At 41.9% G+C, this 23,523-nt stretch overlaps 1 protein-coding gene across 2 annotated transcripts in view; it reads right to left on the bottom strand.

Annotated features, from left to right (window-relative positions):
* Positions 1–23,523, bottom strand: part of KIAA0930 — a gene marked incomplete at its 5' end in the record, with an annotated part of 50,011 nt that overhangs the window by 9,753 nt on the left and 16,735 nt on the right. The window contains 5 exons of one of the 2 annotated variants that reach the window (XM_084205873.1): positions 145–285; positions 709–810; positions 5,597–5,674; positions 6,973–7,080; positions 17,717–17,865. In XM_084205873.1, the coding sequence (XP_084061999.1) occupies positions 145–285; positions 709–810; positions 5,597–5,674; positions 6,973–7,080; positions 17,717–17,865 (578 nt within the window). The remainder of the gene's footprint in view (positions 1–144; positions 286–708; positions 811–5,596; positions 5,675–6,972; positions 7,081–17,716; positions 17,866–23,523) is intronic. The other variant, XM_084205874.1, reaches the window with a different exon arrangement.

The following is a 23,523-nucleotide window of genomic DNA, read 5'->3' as shown; positions in this document are numbered from 1 at the left end:
TTTCAGGTAACTTGCAAAGCCAAGAAAAGACAGACTATGATGTAGCTGATCTAACAGGACAAAAAGCTGACAGCCTCAGCTACAAAGAAAACCTAGTCAGAGCACCACTGCTGCAAGGGACATTGTCTTTCAGAAGCTCCTTACCCTGTTGTCATAGACCTTCTTGAGTGCTTCATAGCGGATGGACCCCTGGAAAATCACCCCTTGGAAGGTGTTGCTTTTATCACTGGCCACTAGCTCCACACAGACCATTTCTCCTTCTCCCACAGTCATGTCACTGAAAACCTGCCAAAGATGCAAGATGAAACACTTTGATGCAAAGTTGTTCAAATCAAAATACCTTCAGACTCCCATGGCTGTCCTTATGCCCAAGGAAGTTTCAAAATAAATTGAAAAGGAGAAGAATTATCCACTTTCAAAATAACAGACTCTAGGCAGTGCACACAGCAAATCACTTGTTGCGATGAGCAGCTCTCTCATCAGCCTGTCATGCTTTAGCCCATCATTGACACTGATGCCAAAATCCAGCTTTAAGATCAGATTTCAAACATTAAAGAGAGAAGAAAGTTAAATAAAAATAAAATAAGATCCAGCAGAAAGCAATCCTCAACTGGTCAAAAACATTTGATCAAAAGGAACAAGAAAACAGCTAATCAGGACATAAGACTAGAACAGGATAAAACTTTGCTGCTGCAACAAGGAACTCACCTCCTCAAAACTGTCAATCATGAAGAATATATTGGGGTAGCTGATCTTTGACTCCTCTCCTTTACTGTCCATCGGGTGCTTGCTCGGAGAGGCAAACACTTGCTGAGAAAGATGCAGAAGAAGATGTCAGTTCTTAGTTAAATGTGCTTGGGAACAGACACACCAAACACAAGGCAAGTAATTACAAAACACCTCAGGCTGGCACTGCTCACTCACACTAGAGATGCTGGACATCCTGCAAGCACGGCTGAGCTGGTTTCTGACTAAAGCCACATTGGCTATAATGGCACTTGAGAAATACTTACATGCAAGTAATCAAAAACTCATTGCTTCACAGTAAATGTCCCTGTGTATACCTGACCTCTCACCATACACTACAGTACACCATTATACTTATTCATCACAACTTTCAGGTCCCTTTAAGTTGCTGCAATGCACTGCAAAGTACAATGCCACAGTGCAAGAAAGTTACCATGAAGCAGCTGACCCAACACCTTAACTTTAATTTGTTGTTGTTTACTTAGTACCACACTAAGCTCAGCCTTCCTCAGAAAGGGTAGCTTGGCTGTCCTGGGGTGATTCATAACCTTATTTTATTCCACACCTATCTGCACCCCAAACCTGTTACTGTATCTTTCTGGCCCTACAGCTGCAGACCTTGAGTGTGTGGGGTGCTATCACAGGCATTTTTTAAATTGGTGTGGAGGCTCTTGGCTGTGTAATATTCACTTTGCAGGCTACTGGATCTTTGTTCAGGCAAACTATTTCCTTCCTATTTTTCATTCTGTCTTCATTTTGGTTTTTTTTTTTTTTTACCTTGTCTAGGGCAGACTGCAGTTGTGTGGGGGCAAATTCCACAGGTGCCACCTGCAGCAGCCCTCACTCCCGTCCCAGCCAGGCCAGGAGAGAAGACTATGGAGAATCTCTCCCTTTGTGGCAGCTGTAGGTTTGCAACTGTAGCTACTTGCAGAAATTGCATTTTGCAACAAGAAAAACTATTTGAAGTGAACTTTGAGAACTCTCCCTGCAGTGACTAAAAAAGCGAGCGAGTGCGGGTGGGGGGGGCAGGCCATCCTGTGCCCCGCCAGGAGAGAAGACTATGGAGAATCTCTTTTGTGGCAGCTGCAGGTTTGCAACTGTAACTACTTAAAGAAATTGCATTTTGCAACAAGAAACTATTTGAAGTAAATTTTGAGAACTCTCCCTTCAGTGACAAAAAGAGTTGAGGGGGCCAGGCCTTCCTGTGCCAGCACCCACAGGCCTGTCCTGTCCCCCGCCCACAGCCGGGTGCAGGGCCCAGGAGCAGCAGGAGGAAGGCAAGGGTTGTCACTGTCAAAAATAGGTTAGAAACTGTTGTAAAATAGTTAATAATTGTTAAGCATGTGCTGTTAAAAAGTTTGGCTGTTATATTGTGAAAGGGTAGTTATAAGAAATACGGCATTCACATACTGTATTGCACCTACGTAAAGTGCACCACCCCCTCAAGCAAAAATGAGCCGGCTTGGGCAGAACTGTAAAGGGCCAATCAAGCACTTAAACCTTCATGCAAATGAAGGATCCCAACAGAAACCCACCCAGAGGAACAAAAAACAGGATAAAAAGGGGGCATCCGAGTCCTGAGACTGTGGAACATGGGGAACATCCCTGCCCAAGGAAGGAAGAAGATCCAGCGCTGGCTCTGCAGCACCCTCGCCCACTGGGAACGCTCCTGCTCACCCACGGGCCCTCCAAGCTTTAGGCCTTACAATAAAAGCTGAAATCACTTTAGTTCTGGGAGTGCGTTCCCGTTTATAACCCCACCATCTTGTCACTTTATTCCCAGGACACATCTTATTCCTGGGAGGTGCCACCTTGGAAGGGAATGGCGTGATGCCATCTTCCCTGTGTCCCTTGGCTGCATGGCTGCCTCCTGCACGCGCCGTTTTGGGAACAGCCGTTTCTGGCATTTTGGGTTTCTCTTTTCTCCCATGGGGTTTTGAGTTACAGCACTTTGGTATCTAGCAGTTAAGTTCTTTTCCCCCCCGTTTCATTAAAAAAATGTTATTTTTTTCACTTAAAACTATTAGTATTTCATTCTTTATTGGGGGAAAGGAGTTGGTTGGAATGAAGGGGTAGTTTACTCATTGCAGAGTGCCCACCTCTTCTTAGACTGTCTCAAACTCTTGGAAATGATACCAAGTTTAAAATGTTTTAATATAACTAGTCAGGGGTTTTGTTCGCCTTTGCCCCAGGGTGGGGGGGAAGGGAATTGAATTCAGGGGACTGTTTCATCACTAAGACCTGAGGAGCTTAACATCTCAACAGACTGGGAAGACACACAAAAGATAACAACCATTAACCAACATCAACTCCAAACATCACCCCTGGCAGGAGACACCTGGGCTGGGAAGAGAGAGATATGAGCATGAAGAATGAAAACCTAATTAACATCTAAGAGGAGGAGATTGATAACCAATAGGGAACCAAATACTAAGAACTGTGTAATGTGTGACCAATGAACATTGAACCAATTAATTTCTATGGGTTTTGACTGTATAAATATGTGAAAAATTGAGTAAAAATTATGTGCGATGGAATGATTTTCTCTGCACAATGCAGGCAATGTTTGGGTGAAATGATTTCTGTTGCAAATCCTGGCCAGAATAAAGTTATGCTTTGATTCTCTAACACTAAGAAGGTTTTTTAAGAGTTTTTGCTTTTCCCACAGTTTCAGTGACAAAACCAAGACAATGGCTCACAGGAGGACTTGGTTTCTCATTTGCATCTTGTGCTTCTGTTTCTTTCCCTATCACTATGCTTCCTCTTACACATTTCTCCTTCCCAAGCAGTTCCTGAACTCCTTTAGTGACTTTGTTTGTGATTTTGTTTAAACAGATAAAGGCTTTAGATTTTATCATTCCCAAGAGATTAATGAGTAAGTAAGGAGGGAGAAGGAATTCATCCCAAGCCAATTTCTTTGCTTCCACATTTGTTTATAAACAAAGCCTTGAATTAAAGAAACCTGTCAAACTTAGCCCACTGTGAACATGCCAAAAGCTATGGACCTGACCAGGCTGTCAAGCTCGTGGCATTCTTGCTACAAACCATTCAACACAAAACATAATTAAGGATATTGGATAATTATGAGAGGGTTGCTTTTCCTTACTTGTATTTATGCAGCCTTTATGCACATTGAATAGAATTTAAAAGAAAGGTTTGAGACTAGAAACATCATTAGAAAGCAATCAATCAGACTCCTCAAAAATGCTACCTGCACTAATGCCTGAAACAAGGACCTTGTCCAGGCATCCTTGCACTCACACCAGCCAATAAACAACAAAACACCCTCCCAAATTCATCTCCAGCCAGGCACATCTGAGGAAAATACAGTTTGTGGAGATATTGTCAAGCCAGCAGCTTGCAAAATAAAGTCAGCCTTTTTCATACTGGCTTCATGTTATGGGCACTCACTTGTGTGAGCAGAGTAGATTTGTCATAGGTCTCAAGGAGGACAGCAAATCTTAGGCCACCAACATCTGGCTGCATATGGGCAGGAGAAGACACATTTTCTAAAGCAAGAACCATCAAAGCAGAAATGCAGATCCAAACTAGCTGGATTTTCTTCATTCAATACCAACAGCCTCAACAGTGGATGCAAACATGCTTTCACAGCATATGGAATAGCCTTTGTCTCTCTATAGATCAACATGATGATGTTGAAATGTTTCTGGTATGTACTGGCAAGTTTATGTGGAAAAAGGAAGGCAATGATTTACAAGCAGTCCCACAGTAAGAGAGTCTAGAAAGGAGGAACAAAAAACTTCCTCTTCATTCTAAATACTGCTTACATGCAGCAAGGGCATATCCCTCATCTTCTCCTTCCTAGTTTTCAAATCTGCAAATAATATTTAGAGATTTTTCTCAAAAATATTTGCAGAAGTTAACTTGTGGTGAAATTTGGACTAGCCAACAGAGGAAAAAAGCAATGAGAAATAACAGGCTTGAATCAGCACTGCAAAGTGGCATCTCAACAGCCCCTAAAGAAAAAATTATGTGTAATCAATGTAAATCACAGAGACAATAATCAGCATTGCTAGTTCTGTTTGTAGGCAAAGCAGAAGTTCTTTTAAAGTGGTTAAACATAATTAAAAACTGAAGAGCATTGGATTATTTAAGTAAAGCCACACAAGCAGCTGCATGAACTAAGGGAATGGAAAGCCTGGGAGAAACAGTGATTTAAATGCAACAGGAGCCTTTTAAAAGAAGAATTTCTGCTAGCTAGCAGAAGCTGTTGCAAGGTCTACATTGCAAATTGAAATTGAGTGGGAAAGCCTCAGGTTCCTTGTTCCTATCCCCTTTATGCTTATTATTCAGTCTCTTCCACTATGCTAAACCCTGGATTAACTGCACACAAAAGATAAAAGCCTGTGGAAGGAATGAGCAGTTTAAGAGACTAAAAATCTTGTAAAATAATAAAAACTAAATTGGTAATCAGTAAATTGTCTGCCATTAAGCAGCTCTACATTAGAAACTTACCCTGAAGGCTCCTCATATTCCAGATCTCATACAACTTCAGGTTTCGTCTCAGACTGGGGAACAGTTGGGCATCATATTCCTTCCTCCCCCTGGAACCTTCCCTCTCTCCCCTAAATTCAGCAGGCAAATATATACATGCTGAAGCATACAGGGGTCTTCACAATTCTTTGAGAGGGGCCATAAAGGACATTTAGATCTCAAATCTAGATAACTGCCAAGAAATATCACTATCCAAAGACTTGAGCTGCTTCAGGAGGATGAATCTGTCAGACCACAGCCTGAGAACCACTGCCCCAGTTTTGGAGCAGTTTTTTAGGATTAGGTAATACTGGATACCAACCTCTGATCCAAAGCAATAAAAGGGGAAGCTCACCTGAGATTTCTTTTTGTGAATATGAATATCTCCTCCATCGGAGCGTGTGCACACAGCACAGGTCACCACATAATCCAGCTGGAACAGGGCACCAGACAGAGAAATTAACATTTAGAGTTGGGAAAACAAAACATTCATGTGCATGAAGCAGAACACATTCTGACTCATTTTTTTAGCTGTCTAAAAATTAAGGTATTTTGGTGTTGCCATTTTCTTTACTCTCTTTACTATACTGAACCACCTACAATGTATTTATTATTTTCATAATAATTTTTTTTTTTTTTACTTAAACCTATTAGTATTTCATTCCTTATTGGGGAAAAGGAATTGGTTGGAACCAAGAGGCTTGGAATCAATTGTTTGGAACCTGTGTTTGTTCATTAACTCAGTGACACTGAAATCTCTTGTACAACTTCTTGTTGAAATGCACAACTGATGGGTAAGGAAAGTCCTGCCAATATTGTTTAACATGAGCTTAGTTTCAGCTGGGAGAATAAGCAGCACACACACACACACACCCCCCCACAAACCCCTAAGCACACTTTAGGATAGAAATGGAAAAGATTTCCTCCCTTGGAACAGGAAAAAGAGACACTAATGAACACCAGTGACATGCTAGAGAGGTCAGGAAACACTAGCATGCCTTCCAAACAACCTGAAAAAACTTATAAGGAGCAAGTGTAATAGCTCTGGACAGCAGTACCCAGCTGTAGTAGCATCTCTGAATTCTGACTGTGGCAAATGTATCCTGGGTTTATTGAGCATCAAATAAAGGCAAAAACTGCTCTCTGCAGAGAAGTTCTGCAAAGAGACTTCTGGGAGGAAGGAGAGAGAATGAAAACAATTTATTTTCAAGGATGTGTACCTGAGCCAACAGTTTCCCTTTCTGAGATCATAATGAACAAAACCTTTAAGGGATCTCAAATGATTACAGTAATATTCAGCTTTCCTGAGCTATAATGTAACATACACAATAATCAAACAACCTGTAAGTCAATTAAAGAAATAATTAGTTCTAGCTTCATGTTCCTACCTCCAAATATTTTATCAAAGTTCTGTTGTGAAGGGCAGCATAATTTATGACACTGCATTTACACTCTTCTCTCTTAGCTGCACCAGTGAACTCTAATAGAAATGCTGCTTATCTAAGTCTCATTCATTCTCAAAAAACATTAAACTGGATGAAGCCTTCCTTTTGCAAAACTTAAAACATAAAACTCAGTTTTGCAGAGCATAAAACTCAGCTGAGCTTCACTGCATACAGTTAAAATTTTTGGAGAAAGCTATTAGGACTCTATTGAAAAATAATAATCATCTCAGTTTAGTTTCATTTAGATTCTGAAAGGCCAAAAAAATTAGATAAGCATCTCTGTTACCTTCTGCAGGATGAGGTTCAAGTAGACACTCTCCTCCCAGTCAATGTCAGGGTCTCCCAGGCCAGGAAGCTTCTTAGAGTCTCTCCGGTAAACTTCAACTTCAACCTGCTAAGAAAATAGCACATCTCTTTGAAAACTATTACTTAGAGGTACCTATTTCCAAACATCAAACTGGAATCAGAAGCTGTACATCATGTAGCTTCCTAGTTTTGTGTCAGGATCAGATTTTGCTGATGATACAAGGCTGGAAATTGTGTGGAAATGTACTGGGGAAACATGGGATGTGTAGGCAAATAGGGAAGAAAGGCAAGAGACTCTCTGCAGGAGAATTTCAGTTTTGGACAGGAGCTTAATTTATTTCTTGTAGAAATTTCAGCAAAAATGAAATTATTTATTTCAGCAAAAATGAAATTATTAAAATCAGGGATGCACACACATCCATATTTCTTTTAACAAAATCCCTCAGAATCAAGCATGTCGCTACACTAATGTTCAACACAGTCCAGACCACAGCCATTGCTTATTTTCCATTGGCATGGGAGTCTCTGAGAAGACAAAATCCAATCATTAAATCACAGAGTATGCCAACTTAGAAAAGAGCCACAAAGATCATCCAGTCCAACTCTTGGCCCTGTACAGGACCACACCCAGCAGTCACATCATGTGTCCCTTGGGGATGGTCCTGTGCACTCCACAGAGGATATTTCGGAACCCCTTTGTACTGGGCTTGTGTGGCCAGGTTTTGGTAGCAAGGGAGCCACAGAGGCAGCTCCTGTGAGCAGCTGCCAGAAGTTTCCCTTATGTGCAGCAGAGCCAATGCCAGGCAGCTCCAGGATGGATGTGCTTCTGACCAAGGCTGAGCCTGTCAATCAGAGCAGCAGCACCTCAGGAATATCAGGTTTAAGAAGGGCAGGTAGATGCCTGAGAGAGGCTGTGACCCTGTGCAGAACCCACAATGGAGCAGGTTCCTGGCAGTATCTGAGAGAGAAGAGCCCAGGCTGGAGCAAGTTTACTGGCAGGACTTGTGACCCTGTGGGGGACCCACATTGGAACAGCCTGTGTCTGAAGGACTGACCCTGTGGAGGGGATCCACACTGGAGCAGTTCCTGAAGGATTCTCCTATGGGAGGGACCCCACTCTAGATCAGGGAAAGAGTGTGATGAGCCCTCACACTAAAGACAAAAAAGGTGGAGGCAATGTGTGAGGAGCTTACATAACCTCCACTCCCCATGACCCCGTGTTGGGGGTGATGAGGGGTGAAGAGGCAGAGAAAACCAGGAAAGAAGGCCAGGAAGAAGGGAGGGGTGGGGAGAAGGTGTTTTTAAGATTTAGTTTTATTGTTCATTGGTAATAATTTAAACTCAATTCCCTGATTTAAGTCTGTTTTGCCTGTGACAGTAACTGGTGAGGGATCTCTCCCTGCCCTCATCCTGACCCACGAGCCTTTTGTTGTATTTTCTCTGCCCTGCCCAGCGATGGAGCGGTGTCAGTGGGCACCTGCCAGCTTCAACATCCTGCAACTTCTTCTAAAGGTTCCACACTGGAACTACTGATTGAACACAACTACATGTAAGATTTTCAGCTGTACTAAAGAACAAGCAGATGAAAAATCACAACTAATCTCAGAACATAGAAACAACTCTACCTATCCTAACAAACTGAAGCAGCTGAGACAAATATAAAATGATGAGGTAGTACAATGAGGTGAATGTAGTTTGAGACTTCCAATACAAACTAGAATAAAAATAAATAAACCTGGAATACCAAAATATAGTGAAGAACAGGGAAACAGTAAAATTTCAGGATCGGCACTATCATCAGATACCATGAAAGCTGAACACGCTGTTCTTAACCATTAACTTTTAAACTTAGAAATACATTTTTAAAGGTTTGTAGACATTCTCCTTCTTTTGGTTTGTTCTTATTTCTTCCAAGGTTCCCATCCTTGATTTTTTATCAGCAATATATGACAGTTACTGCAAAAAATGAAAGATGTGAGGAGATGAGGGAAATAATCTAATTTAGATTCATCTCCAAACAAAGGTAATATTTGAACTTCTGCACCTAAAAGCACAGAAACATGACAAGAACAAAATTCCAGAAATATCCTGTGAAACATCAGCCATCCTGTCTCTGAAGGAAAGAAGTGATGAGAAAACAGGGTGAAGGCAGGACTGAGCAATGGCAGGGTCAAACTCCAGCTGTAAGTAACACCTGGGAAAGCAAAACCAAATGCACAGCAGACACCTTTTCAGTCTCTCCTGCCTCTGTATCCATGGAGCCTTTATTTTAAGCCAAGAAGTTAAACACCTCATAACACTGAAGTTTAAACCTCCCTCTGCAGAAGTCAGCCACTAATTCTTTCTGCTGGTGAAACTCACTCACACATGAACAACTTCTCCCCAGCAATTACAGAGCCAGTGCTCAACAACTCTTTCATGGAATGCCTCGCAAGTCTATCACAGATATTGACAGGAAAAGGGCTTTCTTTAACCATTTTTTCCCTGTGCACTAATTCAGGGTAGGATTCCTTGGTGTACAACCTGTGGGTCAGGGCAGAGTGGATCTCCATGAATCACAGCTCTCCATGGACTGGAGAGCATGCTGGATTTCAGACAGCTGGGTCCTCCCAGGAAAACAAAACTGTCCCAGCCAGGCATCCAGGAGACACTGGGCCTTTTCCAGGTCTGCTGCTGACTCACCTGGCCATGCCTTATCTTTGTGCTTGTTTACCTGGCTCTAGATCAGATGTGCCCTCCTGCAAGCATGAAAATAGAAACAACTATGTAAATACTAATTATTTATTCCCAGTGAAATCAAAAATCCAAGCTATATATTTGCTCATTCAATTCAGTGACCTTCTGGAGCTGAAATCCATGATGCCACCTTTGTATTAAGTTTTCACAGGGCTCCTGAGCTACAGCTGTAAAGGAGAGGGACCTCAACCAGGCTGACCTCCCACATGCCATGGATATTTCACCACGTTACTTCCTCAACAAGCCCAGTTAAATGACCTTTGGCTGGACAGAACCTGGGAAAATACCTTGTCTTGAGAACTCATTCCAATGATTAATCATCCTCTTGGCTCCAAGTGTGCAACTTCATTTAATTCAGCTGCTTTCCTTTTGCCAGCCTCTGGATCTTGTCATACCAATTTATGCATTTATATATATATATATATATATATATATATGAAGAAGATCTGAATACTCAGTTTTGAGTTTTTTTCATTTCTGTCTTGGGGTTTTGGGTTTTTTTCTGTCAAGTGTTAATATTTGCTAATCTTTAAAATAAAGCAGATAAAATGCTTTTAGGACACCTCTGAGACTCTCATTAGGCATCACCTCAAAACTTGTGCTCCTTTGCCCTCCACCTCCAGACATGGAGACACTGGTCACTCCTGCCTTCCCTCTCTATACAGGTCAACAGCATGATGCAGCAGTTAGGAAAAAAAGGATTATCTCAGGAGCTGCCTGGACCCTTTGGCACAGGAAAAAGGCATTTTCTCACACTAAGAAACCCCAACAAACAGCATGTCTAATATCCCAGGACTTGTGCTTCCCGTGTTTTAACAAGCCAGGAAGCTCCAGAAGTGCAGAGCCACATTTGGTACCCAGCAGTGCTGCAGAACAGACACTCAACGGGACACAGGCTGGGCTGGCCAGTTGGCCATCAAAATCCATCTGCTCATGCATCTGTTCTCCAGTGACATCCCTAAATGCTAAATAGGAAGGAAATCAAAGGAGCCTGCTATTTTCTGGAGCATGCAGAGAAGCCCTGTGGGAAGGGTGCACTCCCAGTCCTGTCACACAGGGAAGCTGATGTTACAAACCTGCACTGGAATATTTATATCCAAGATAATATTTCAAAGGGGGACAACTGTATTCAACAATGCAACAATGTCCTAAAATGAAAAAAAAGATCCTTTCAGATGCTATATGGAGAAGCTTTCTTAGGATTATGGCTGCTGAAATTTTTCACTGGTGGTAACAGCAGAGCACAGGGTAAAGAATGGCCTTCAAGACAAAATTCCCTTTTTCTGGATACTATCAATTATTCAGAAGTTGCACCTGATCCTCCTGGAGCACACTCTGGAGCCCACATAAAAGCAGCATAATGCCCAGTAGCTATGGCAACTCAACACCCACCATAGCTATAAAGCTGAAACAAAGCCCACTGCAATAAAGCAACTGCAAACTGTGCAAGAAACAAAGTTCAGCTGCAGAAAAACCGCCCAGTTTGAAAAATTTGCTTCTGTGTCAATTGCTTGAATTCTGTGCCCACAACCCCTCTGTACAACCAAATGATCACAAACCTTGTGCTAGTGTCTAGGTTTAGAAAAAAGTTTAGGAGAAGAACACTCTGGAATGAGTGTTTCTGCTAACAAAAAAGGGTTTCAACAATCCCTTTGTCCCAATGAGAGATTAACACTAGTGGATGAAAGGGAAAAAAACCAATTGGTTATTGACAAACAGAGTGCCAATGTGGGATGGGAAAAAAATGGTAAATAAATGCTAGATACTGAACTGTCAGACCTTGCCCTGCCCTGTCCCACTGGAACAAAAAAACCCAAATGCCAGGGACAGGAAAAAAAAAACGTAACAGTCACAATATGGCAATGAGGAAGAAAAAAAAAATTGTGTTGGCTTTCATCTCAGAGAAGGGAAAAAAAAATAAGGGTTCATGCAGCAGCTCAGGCAAAACCAAATGGGAACCTGGTGACTCTCTGATGTTGGTGTCTTCTTCACAGCAGATGAAGCTGGTGGATTTAGGCTCCTTTTGATAGGGAAGATCATCACAATCAATGTGATGGGTGAAGGTATGGGTATTACTGTCTTAGAAATGGGTCTTAATGTGTCTGTTAACTTCAAGCAGCAAGTTTATTGCAGACAGTCTGACTCCTGAAACAGACAAGAGGTTCAGGAAGGCTGCACCTTCCAAGTACCTCAGCCAATGGGAAAGGAAGAGGAACATGTGGTTGGGGGTTTAGGATAGAAGAAGGCTCCAAAACCTCGAGAGGGGAAAACCCCACAGGTGTGTCCCAGTGCACACTCTCTCCCTTTATCCAAATAAAGTTGCAGGACTCTTCTGTCTCCTTTATGGCTTTTCATAGTGTGATTTTCTGTACTCTTTCTTTCACTGTGTCAGCTGTTCTGAGATCAGGGGGTGACATAGGGCAGCCCCTCAGCTTCCTGCCCGTCCCCATCAATTCTCCAGTCTCAGATCAAAACCAAACAGAGCAGCTCAGGAAAAAATGCTCCATGGCTCTGCTAAATCAGCTTTCCAAAATGAAACTAAGAGATACATGTGTGACCATTTAGGCATTATCAAAGGTGGTCCAGATCATAGAGTAACCTGCATTTTGAGGTGCTGAAACAAATTGCTCACTGTTACCTTATTCCTTTACTGTTATTTTCCAGCCTTTCTGAAGCTCCTAGAGAAGCACAAGTACCTGAAGCAACACACAGTGTGCCTTGTGCAGTACCCAGCCAGCAGGCTTCAGGAGGATACATTGCATCCATAGGCAGCAGCCACAGTCATGGGAGAAAGAACATTACAGAATGGTAATACATCAGTGTGTCTCAAACTATCTCTGTTGAATACAGAAATGCATAAACTGGATTAGTGACCAGAAGACAGGGTGGGCAAAAACCCTGGTGCAGACATCAAATAATTTAAATTCTAATTACCAGTGTTATACAAATGTGATGAGGATATTCCAGAGCTCCAATTCAATTGCATATTAATTTCAACACTGAACCCAGACCTTCACATACCTCTAATAAGCAAGTTGACCAGCCTGTAACCCACAGATCAAATCCACTAAGTGTTCTGCTAAACCAGAGGCTTCATGAGGCTTTTGGGGAGCTCCAAGCAGACACTTTTAGCTTTTCCAGGATGCAAGCCTAGCCTAGCAGTGCCCTTCTGTCCCTCAAATCCCCCGTGACTCAGACAGATATGATGCATTCCTGATACTGAATTATTCAGCACATTTCATCAGATAGGAAAACTGGGTCTGGGCTTCTTCCCTTCCCAGTGAAGTTGCTCTCTGTAGCAGAGAACAGAGCATCTTCTTGGCTGCCACGTTTCAGTGCCATTCATATTAAAATCACATCTGATTCTGGCTTTCTTGTCACCCTATTTGACTGCTTAAGAAGAGTTCTTCAGAGACTGGGAGCAATATAAAGCAATTCATTAAAAATGCCCCTGCAGCCCACGCTCCTTCCTGAGTGTGGAATTTTGCGTCTGTGATACTGTGAAAGTATTTCAGCTCTACACTTGCTCACACATTTGCACAATCAAAGTAGCACAAGAAGGCACAGGGATTTCTGGCAAGGGGAGCTGCAAAAGGAAGGTCTTTACACTGAAGATGTTGAGCTCCTTACAAAAAAAAAAAAAAAAAATCAGAGTATCAATCTGATTCGGCCAGGGTTCCTTTTTCATGTTTCAAAATGAAAGCATTGTGTGGATTTTGAACTCTGCAGGAGCCAGTGCTCCTGCTCACTGCAACACCTCTGCAAGTTCAGCACAATGGAAGAGCCGAGGCACAACAGCTGATTCTGTATCAACTTGGATATGTTGGAATAATTGTTCCCTCATACTACCCATGAATGAGGAGAAAAATCTATTCAGCAAAAAAGATTCACTTTTTGGCCATTTGTTTTCTCTTCAGCATTTGGGTGGTGGCATGGGATTGCCATGAAGTCTAGCATAGAGCTCTTCTGGAGACATCCTGTTTGTTTGCAGTGCAGAAAAAAGCCCTAACACTGAAACAGAGCCAGCAATGAAAGATTCTTAAAACTTGTATTTTTATTAGATGCTGAGTTCAGGTTGTTGAATATTCCAGGCAGGCAGACAGTGACTTACAGATTCAGTTAGGAAAATCCTGTGATTTTTCTGTGCAAGTCATGTGCCTGAAGTAATTTAGGCTTGGACACACTGACTGGTCACACCACAAGCAGTGTTTGTTGAGTCACAGGTCCAGATACACATAACATGTAAACCATGGCTCTGTTCAGTTCTGTCTCTGAAGCTGCAGTCTCAACATCAATAGCTTAAGCTTTTTGGAGACTTAACAGGCCTAATGACTATCCTGTGCATTTGGCAGCAACTCTACTCCTCCATATTCATAGGATGCTGAAGAAAATAGGAACTACTCCAATATCCAGGCAAACTCAGAACATATGCCCAGGGTATCTTACATTTATCTTTTTTATTGCTTTGCCCTATAGATATGGCACCTTTTCAGGTGACAAGGAACAATCAAAGGCAGAATTACAACCTGCTGGTCTGAAGTTTTATCTTTCTTTCACAGCTGTCTGTGTAACACTGTATACTAGCATCTCTTGGATTCCCAGGAGAAAGTAAAGTTCCTCTCTACAGAAAGATCAGAGATACTCAATCTTGACCTAACAGCATTTTAAAATCATAATCCTAAGTCCAACCATGTTAACCTTCCAAAGCTGCAGTGTCCAAGATCCTTTGGAAGTGAGGATCAGGGCTTACACTTTCCAGTAGGTCACATCAGCTGGCATGAGAGGCAGCAGCAAAGCTGGTTTTGAGTCTCGACTTAATATAAAGTGACAAGTCAAAGGGATTCCACTTTACAAAACCCTGCTAAATTCCTTAACCTTGTGAAAAGCTACACTACACAGTGTCTTGGTCTGCAAAGAACCTGACACAAGACACCAAGAGAAGATGTATCTTCCCAACTTGGCAAGAAAAACTACAAGAGTGTTACTGTGACATGCCAAGGAAAGACAGGATTAAATGTACTTCTCTGGGATCCAAGAGTCTGTGTAGTGGATATGGCCCAGAATTCAATGTGGAAGTTCTGCCCTGGAATTCACATATTAGGAGCTTAATTGCTGTTTCACCCATCTATGCTCAGTTTAGAAATTGGTGGGAAGGAAAAGAGAAGCAAATGAAAAGTCACTTAGACCAAGCAGAGTGCAAAGCAGACAATTTAAAAGGCCTTTTATAATAAAATTTATGATGGCAGAAAACTTTACCACCAGCACCTACAGGACACACCAAATGGTAAAATTTATTACTTCAAGCTGTTGTGACTCATCCAAAGCCTTTCTCATTCAGTCTTAAAACTGAGCAGAACATCTAATCTCAATCCTATCAGGTTTTTTTTCTGCCTATCCTCTGTTACACTTCAATTTAAAATCAAATGTTATTGCCAACACTCTTTTCCAGCTCCAGTAAGCACAGAAAAACCCAAACCCACAGGCAGGAGTTACTTTTAATCAGACAGTTCAGGCACCAAAGCCTGGGAACCACTGGATTCATTGACACTTGTTTCCCACTGACACACACCATCACAGCAGGGCATGGAAATGACACAAACAAACACCACCATTGTCAGCATTCAGACAAACAGCATCTCCTCACTCAACCCCTTTTGTCACTGTCATCAGTATGATGATTGCTATTCTCAAAGCTGCACAGATCTTATTTTCATGAACATAAACTAATGTTCTGAGCTGACATGGCATCGAGTTATTACCTCTGCCAGCATTCTCCAGCCAAAACCTGCAGCAGCCAGCTAAGCACAGAGCACAGATGTAGTAGTGTTGCTGGAAGAACAACAATGAACTTGCTTCACTGTACACCCAGACTACAAAGTTACCCTCAACGTGGTCCATGAAGGAATCATCACCAGACCATTTGGCCCAGCCTGGCATAAAGCAGGAGCCAACAGCACAGCTCCAGTTCTGGTCCTAAATGTCCCCAAACAACTCTGAACTCTCCCCTTCATTTGCCTTTTCAGTCTACCCATGGAAACCTAAATGAGAGCACAGCTTGGTGGGTGGCAGGGAGGCTTGCACTTCTCTCCAGCTCCTACAGATACCAGTCTCCATCTCCCTCCCCTTTAACAGTATCACTTTGGCATCATTTTTCAAGGAAGAATGTCCAAAACTACAAAGTAAATTAAAAACCCATGTAGTCATAATTTGATGTGTAGGAGTAGTTGTTTGGTGTCTCACTGCACTGGGCAGGCTCAAAAATCAGATAAAAGAGGATTTGGAACTACAAAGGAGTCAAGTGAAATCTTGCAGGAGGACAGCTGAACAAGTACCAATGAATCACCAACTATGAAGTTTCACAAAGCAATTGAAGTACTTCAAAGTCACAGGAAAGGTCCAATTCTCAGAAGCCATGCAAAATACAGCCAGCCATAGGAGAGTTACAAAATGCTGTGTGTGCTATAAAGGCCCACTCCCCATCCCAGCTGTCAGCACACACGATTCACTAACACTGATTTTGTGGTAACCACCACTTATGCAACCTCCTTACAAATAAAAATTATTTATGGTGCTTTAAAAAAGCTGAAATAATGCTCTGAGAGCAAAACCAAGGGTTTATGTCACTGTCACCTATCCACAAGAGCTTCAGACACTAAGCTAGTGAATGAGTTAAACAGATTGATCAGTGGCCTGTGAATAGATTTAAGCAACTAGGCTGTCTCTGAGATTCACTTGCCTCGTTGAGAAGGACAAGAGGTTAAACAACCCATGCTTTTACCAGGCTGAATAAAGCCATAATCTCACTTGATGTGAAACAGGGATGCTTTCACAGTCACTGAAAAAACAATCAGGATGGAAGTTTCCCCCACAAGTCATAAAGCTCCAAATACTCTAGCTGAAGACTCATCTGATAAAGAAAGAGCCATGTTTTTCCATCTTCTCCTTAGTGTTGTACTGATGGAAGCTGGAGGGCCAGGGAGACGAGAGAAGATAATTCTGTCCATTTTCTGTATCTTCATCAAAAGTGAGGGAAAACCTTCTGGAATATTTTCTCAAGGGAGCTGACAACTGTGGCCCTACACCACCACATATGAACCCAGAGAACTCTTGTACAGCTGGTTACAAACACTTCCACAGACACCATGCACTAATAGTGTCAATTATTTACATGTGTCAGGAAATCAATCCCAGTCTTTTCCTCCTACATTTACCTTCCTACAGCCACCAGCCTTAATTCCCAATAAAACCATCCTACCTCTTCTTGTTTCCCCCACCTAAGATGAAAACTGCCATGGAAGTTTTCTGAGAAGTTTCTCAGATCTCTCATGGGAAAATACCTGTGCAGCAGCACTTGGACACCTGACTGTGTTTGCAAGGAACAATAGTTCTTTATGAGGGGCACATTATCTTCAATGTAGGCTCAGAGTACAGGAGTTTCTCTGCTGTTTGTCACTGCTGTGTCCCAGCTCCAGGAGGCTGCTTGTGTTCTGCTACTGAGTATACCCAACAGATGTTCATTCCTGATACTCTGGTAATCTCAGCCAGTTTTCTTCTAGCAATACCAGTGTGACTATCTCTCTTTTTTTCCTCTCTTCCTACAGACTCGTGCTTTGAGTTTATGAAGTATCATTGCTGAAAAGCAAAACACAAGTCAGCTTTCCAAAAAGGCAGGCAAGCTTTCTGATTTTCTCAAGTCTATAACAGAGCACCTCATTTACACTGCTGCTGATGTTACAGAATCACAGAATTGTTAGGGTTGGAAGAGACCTCTGGAGATCACCCAGTCCAACCCCCCTGCCAAGGCAGGGTCACCTGCCATTCACAACCTTAACCACAGTATTTCCTCATGGATCAATTTTGTATAACATCCTGTGGTGAGCAGAGCTGGAAATTCCTCATCCTTTGCAATACCTGATGTGTCAGGTACCCCACAACACCAAATCCCATGCTACCTTAGGCTTCCCAAGTTAAAACACATCCTGACTCACCTTTTTACCCTCTGTGCTCTCCCCACTGACATAGGAGAGTTTCCGACGGACGTAGAAGAGCATGTCATCCTGCCGGGGCGCCCACTTCTCCATGAAATAGGTTGAAAACATCCAAGTCCAGAACACAATACGGTCATCTTTGAAACACCCTAGGAGGCACAGAAGAAAGGAGAGGTAAGAGTTGTGAATGAGGGGGTCACTTTTGCTTGTGCTTAAAATGACACCAGAACTGTAGTTCCAAGTGCTTCTGTGGTGCACATGATAGTAAAAGATTTTAAAGTCATAAAATTTGGGGAGCTAGAAAGAAAGTTAGGCTTAGTAGACACTGGGAAAATGTTAAAGGAAGGCCCTGGGAAATGTTAGAGCTTGTATTTGCTAGATCATGTGAAACTGCACCTGTGTAGTCAGTATATGATAAATGATATAATTGTTAGATGTGATTAATAATAATAATTATTATTGTTTAAAGAATCATGACAAACTATGTTAGAGGTTTGAGGGGATCACGAGAAATCCATGCTTGGATGAAACCAATGTATACAATAGAACAATGTAAGTTTAATAATTAATATGTAAGTTATATAACGAGAGAATATAAAACATGTTTGGTCCAAAAGCATGTTGGAGTCAGGTTTGGGTTTGTGTCCCCTGACACCCAGAGCTCTCAATAAAAGCTCCTGCATATAATCATTCAGTGATTATGTGTTCCTGAATGCTAACAGCCGGACCCGGTGCTGTCACTTGGCCCGAGCCCACAGGCTGTCTTGGGACGTTGTCAAGCACATTCCAGCAACCAATCTGCCCCTCTGCCCCACAAGCAGGCACAAGGTCCCAGGAGCAGACCCTGGCTTGTGGCATTCACATTCTCTGAAAAATCCCTTCATCCATGATTCTTCTAGTGGGAAGCTGAGAAGCCTCAGAGAAAAGGGAAACAACTTTTATCTCATTTGCTTCTCCTGTGTTGTGCTCACATGTGGAATGTGTTTGGAGATTGTTTACCCACAGGTGATTGTTGCATTGGATTCTGGTGTGAGTTGTTTTGACTCATTGGCCAATCAGTGCCAAGCTGTGTCAAGACTCTGGAGAGAGTAATGAGTTTTCATTATTATCTTTTTAGCCTTCTGTAAGTATCTTTTCTATATTCTTTAGTATAGTACAGTTCAGTATTCTTTATTATATTATAGCATCATAAAATAATAAATTAGCCTTCTGAGAGCATGGAGTCAGATTCATCATTCCTGCCTTCATCAGGGCACCCCACAAATACAATACTTGGCTCTGCCTGTGCTGTGAAGAAGTGCAGGGCCAACAGCCTGAGGGAGAACACATCACAGCCACACTTGAGCACTTTCAAAGACATGTGGTGACAGTACATGCTCCAGTTAATGACCTGAAGCCACAAGGTGCCTACAGATTTCTTATGGGGTCTTGGGGATTACAGCCAGTCCTTACTTAAACCAATACACAGAAACAAGAATGTACCTGTGACTGTAATTCACCCTCTCTATGACAAAGGAACAAAATTCAACTCAAGGAAATGATGAGTTCACAAACCTTGAATCCCAATTACACAATAAAAAGTGGCAGGAGAAGGACAAAAATGGGAAGAGGAAGATGCCACGAAGCCTCACTCAAGGAGAGGAATGACATCAGCATCAGCAATAGCACTGCAGTTGGCCTCTCCCCAAGAAAAGGAGGCACAGTAGAGGTGACATCTCATTTTGTGAAACCCTTCAAAGCTCTCAGCTGTAAAATAAACCAGCAAAGGGTGCTGCACCTTTTGTAGTGTTAAAGAATGCAGTCCTGTGCCTGGTGATAGGGGAGCTGATTACTACTCCATGGAGTGATTGCATCCTCTCTCCAAAGCCCCCAAGGCTGTTATAACCAAGCTGTTTTAAACATGTGAGGAGAGAAACACTAAAAAATTACAAATAATTATATTGCTGACAAACAACAAAAACCTAAAATAGACAGTGGGGATAATGGATGGTTATTATGCACAAGACAGCAAGACAGGGGGAGGTGTATGCACACACATGCAACTGCCAACCCCTCCTCCAGAACCTCTACCCTTCACAGGACATCCTCAGCACATTTTCCCACTCCATTCCACGTGCAGTACTTGCCAGACAAATCTTTCTCCCAATCTTTAATTACTGGGGTGGGCAGGAGATTAGATTTTCAAAATTTTAGGAGACAGATGTGCGACTGAAAGAAAAAGATTAAGTGTCTCCAAACTAAATGAAAAAGCAATATTGAAACCACAATAAAAATCCACTGATGGACCATGCACAGAATATATGAATCAACATCAAGCAGGACATATAGCTGATTAAAAAACAAGGAAAGGCTGAGGGAGAACAGGAAAAGGCCAAGGTAGTTAGTTCCCAATGCAGGTTAATTCCAGGCCACACTGCAATTACTTTATTTGTATGACTGCAGTGAAGTAGTTTCAATCACTTAAGGCAGCATGGAACATAATGTGCAATCCTGAATAAAATCTGCACTAAATACTTGAGTATTTTAGGACTATCCATTTTTTTCCAGTGCACAAATGGAATCAAGTGCTGGAGAGTTCAGACTCAGGATCCTGGGCATCTTCATCACAGGAATGTCTCCTTAGGGCACAGATGAACAGGACTGTGTACAGCAAATAGAGAGCAGGCAAGAGTGGAGTCCAGTGTGTTCAGACTCACAAAACCAGTGTGAAAAAGGACAGGATTATCACTGGTCTGTCTATTCCCACAGGACTATCAAGAAGAGAAAAGGAACTCTTCAGGTTTAAGGATAAACCTCACTGACACAAGGCCAAATGGCTCTAAAGCAGCCACTGACACATTTGCAGGCTGGAATTCAAAGCTGATTCCTCAGCATTCAAGTCACGAAGTTCAGGAGCAGCACCCTCAGCTGCAATAGTGAAGGCAAAAATCCCTGCAGCTGAGACAAAGCTCAGCTTGGTTAAGGAAGTTCCTGTGGTACCTGTGCCAGCTGAGGACACCGTGACCCAGTCCCACCTCTATATTTAGCAAAGAGCAGAAAATGGCACACATTCATGGTGGTTAACTAATAGCCTCAAAGAAACTTAAAATCTCATGGGGTTAGAGTACCTGAAATCCCAACCTTAATTAGATAGGGAGGGAGGAGGAAAGAGGATTGCCCTGAGCTGCTCTGAAGTTCTAAGAAAGACAAAGGAAAAGCTAAAAAATGAGTGCACATTCTGTAAGAGCCATCTCTGAAAGTGCTCTTGTGTTCAGAAATACTTTGCTTTGGTTTGCTCCATAGACAAGGAAACAAAATAAGCCTAGGCAAGGCACTCCTAGATTTATAATGCAAAATGAAGTTATCTAAATCCAGCATTATAAAAAAGGGTTTATTAATCACTCCTAGATTCTTACAGTACATGCAAAGCTCTGAGGAGCTGTCCATGAGCTGCTGACACCATCAGGTGTGTTTTAGGCTATAAACCACAGCAATTTACTATGCTCACCTAAGTATTTAAGGGTGGTTATAGCATATATATTTAGCATATATATTTAGCATATGCATTTCTGGGTGGTTATACCTGCAGCAGAACAGAACTGGGTAGAATACCAGGACTTTGTGTGTGCTTTTACCCTTGCTGGGGAACAAAAACAAAGTGATTCCACAGATTCAAGCTTAGTCTAAACAGAAAACCTGGGGACAAAAGCGCTGCAGCACTGAACCTATTTCAGCACTGCAGCACAATGCAGGGGAAAACCCTGGAAACCCTTAGAGCCACATTGGAGCACTGTCAATTTCAGCCCCACCTGCAGCTGATGAGAGGTGAAACTCTTCCCCATGCTTCAGAGATGCTTGCAGATTCTGCTGTAATTAAAACCAGCCTAAGGATGCTGTGACTGTTGTGACTGCAGTGGCTAAAGGACTTGTCTTGAAGCCAAAAAGAGCCAAACCACAGAAAAAGAGCTGCTTTTTTTCAGCTCTAGTAGAAGAAGTGAGGATGTGCAACAGCACACAAGAAGAAATAGCCTTTAAAATCTACTATTAAATTGCATTAGCTTGCAAAGGAGACAAAACATTTTTATTTGTAACCAGAACTTCTTAAAACTTGACAGGAAGAAAATCCATTACAATTAAAAGCCTGAAACTGTCAGATCCAGTATGTCCACTCAGGAATGCCTTCAGCTATTAGATCCCCACATTACAGTAATTTTGGTCATTTACAGCTTCTCATGGGAAGCCTTCCAGCTTTGCCAAGAAGAAAACTGGAAACATCTATAGTTGAGAGCATGTAGCAAGTCAGCTTCCTGAAAATGCTCCTCCCCTAGCAAATCCCACTTCTAAAGGAATAAAATGGAATTAAGACTTCAGACTATAAATCTAATAAACCCAAAGTTGGTTATATAATTATGAGACCTTTGTCATGAACAAATCCCAACTACAACAATTACTGTAATTATTAATTTACATGTATTTTATCCTCATTAGAAGGAAAATTTATGCCAACTGCTATACAATAAACGTCTTTCTTCTTACCTATTAGATTTTTATACTGAACATTCATTTCAGGGAACTGACTTCATATCCACATAGGAAATCATGAATTTATTTTTTTAATGCCTTCCAAAAAATCATTGGATAAAAGGAAGTGTCAGGTTATTATTTTGCTTCAAAAGAATAGAATAAAAGACTTCTCATTCAGTGGACTGTAATTTTTTTCAGTATGTACCACTCAGAGCTTAGAACAATAATTTCAGCTAGACAAGGTTTCTTGCTATGCTTTTATTCCTTTAGTCTGCCAGGAGATACTCCTCACTGTGAAACATTATAAAACTCATTTCATCCAACACTGCCACAGTGATCACCTGTAAAATAACTATCCTTAGATGTTTAGGAATTAATTAAACCCTAATGAAGATCTTTACAACCCCAGAAATGAGAGTTCTAAGCAATTCACACTGTACTTAATATTTGTTCCGAGTTTAGCCAAGTATTTTGCAAGGACAATATAAGAAGTGCTTCACATATATTAAAGCTACCTTTGATGTTATGAGGTTGTAATTATGACTACATAAAATCAGAATGGATGTTCCCTCTCTAGAGATAGTTGCCAGCTAACCAGATCATCAGAAATCTAAAGTTCAGGCTTCTTCCCAGGACTATATACAGGGATACCACTTAATCCCTTCAGCCTGACCTTACAAAAACAAGACTTAGTGAACTTCCATTAGTTCAGTGGCAAGCAATAGTTGGAAGGCAGGTGATACAGAAGGAAAAAATTTTACTGGCAGAACTTTGGCTAAAAAAGGAAAGCATCATGGTAACAGCAGCAACAGGGGCAAGACAGATGTCACAGATACCACCCTCCTTCTTACCCTTGTGAGAAACAATGCTCACTTCTAAAATTTCAGAGGTTTATTAAACCTTAACAGAAATACAACAAAGGACTGAATAAGCACAAATTGCACTGCTGGGAGTCTCCGTGCCCAGCAGCCACGTGCTCTTCTGCAAAATGGCTGCTCTGCCTTTTATACCCTGAGGCCCTCCCAGAGTTTTGTCAGTCAGCTCCTTCCCTGCTGTCCATCAGTGGAGATCACTCCCTTACATCCCTTATCTCCATTGGAGATAAATATCTCTTATCAGTTATACAGCAAAGAGAAGGAAAACTTAAATCCATTAAATTCCCAGATACAATAAATCTGGACCAAAGCAACACTGAACAGGCTCTGCATAAGGCATTTCCTCCACCCATGGGGCTGTTTCATCCTGAGGGGGTGAATATCCCTCAGGAGAGCTCTCTTCATCTTCACCAGCCCCAATGACAATGT

The sequence above is a fragment of the Fringilla coelebs genome (genome assembly GCF_963513975.1).
Source record: "Fringilla coelebs genome assembly, chromosome: 5".
In the NCBI taxonomy this organism is placed as follows: Eukaryota; Metazoa; Chordata; class Aves; order Passeriformes; family Fringillidae; genus Fringilla; species Fringilla coelebs.
Note: the sequence above shows the minus strand (reverse complement) of the source record. Positions and strands in the feature narration are given on the sequence as shown.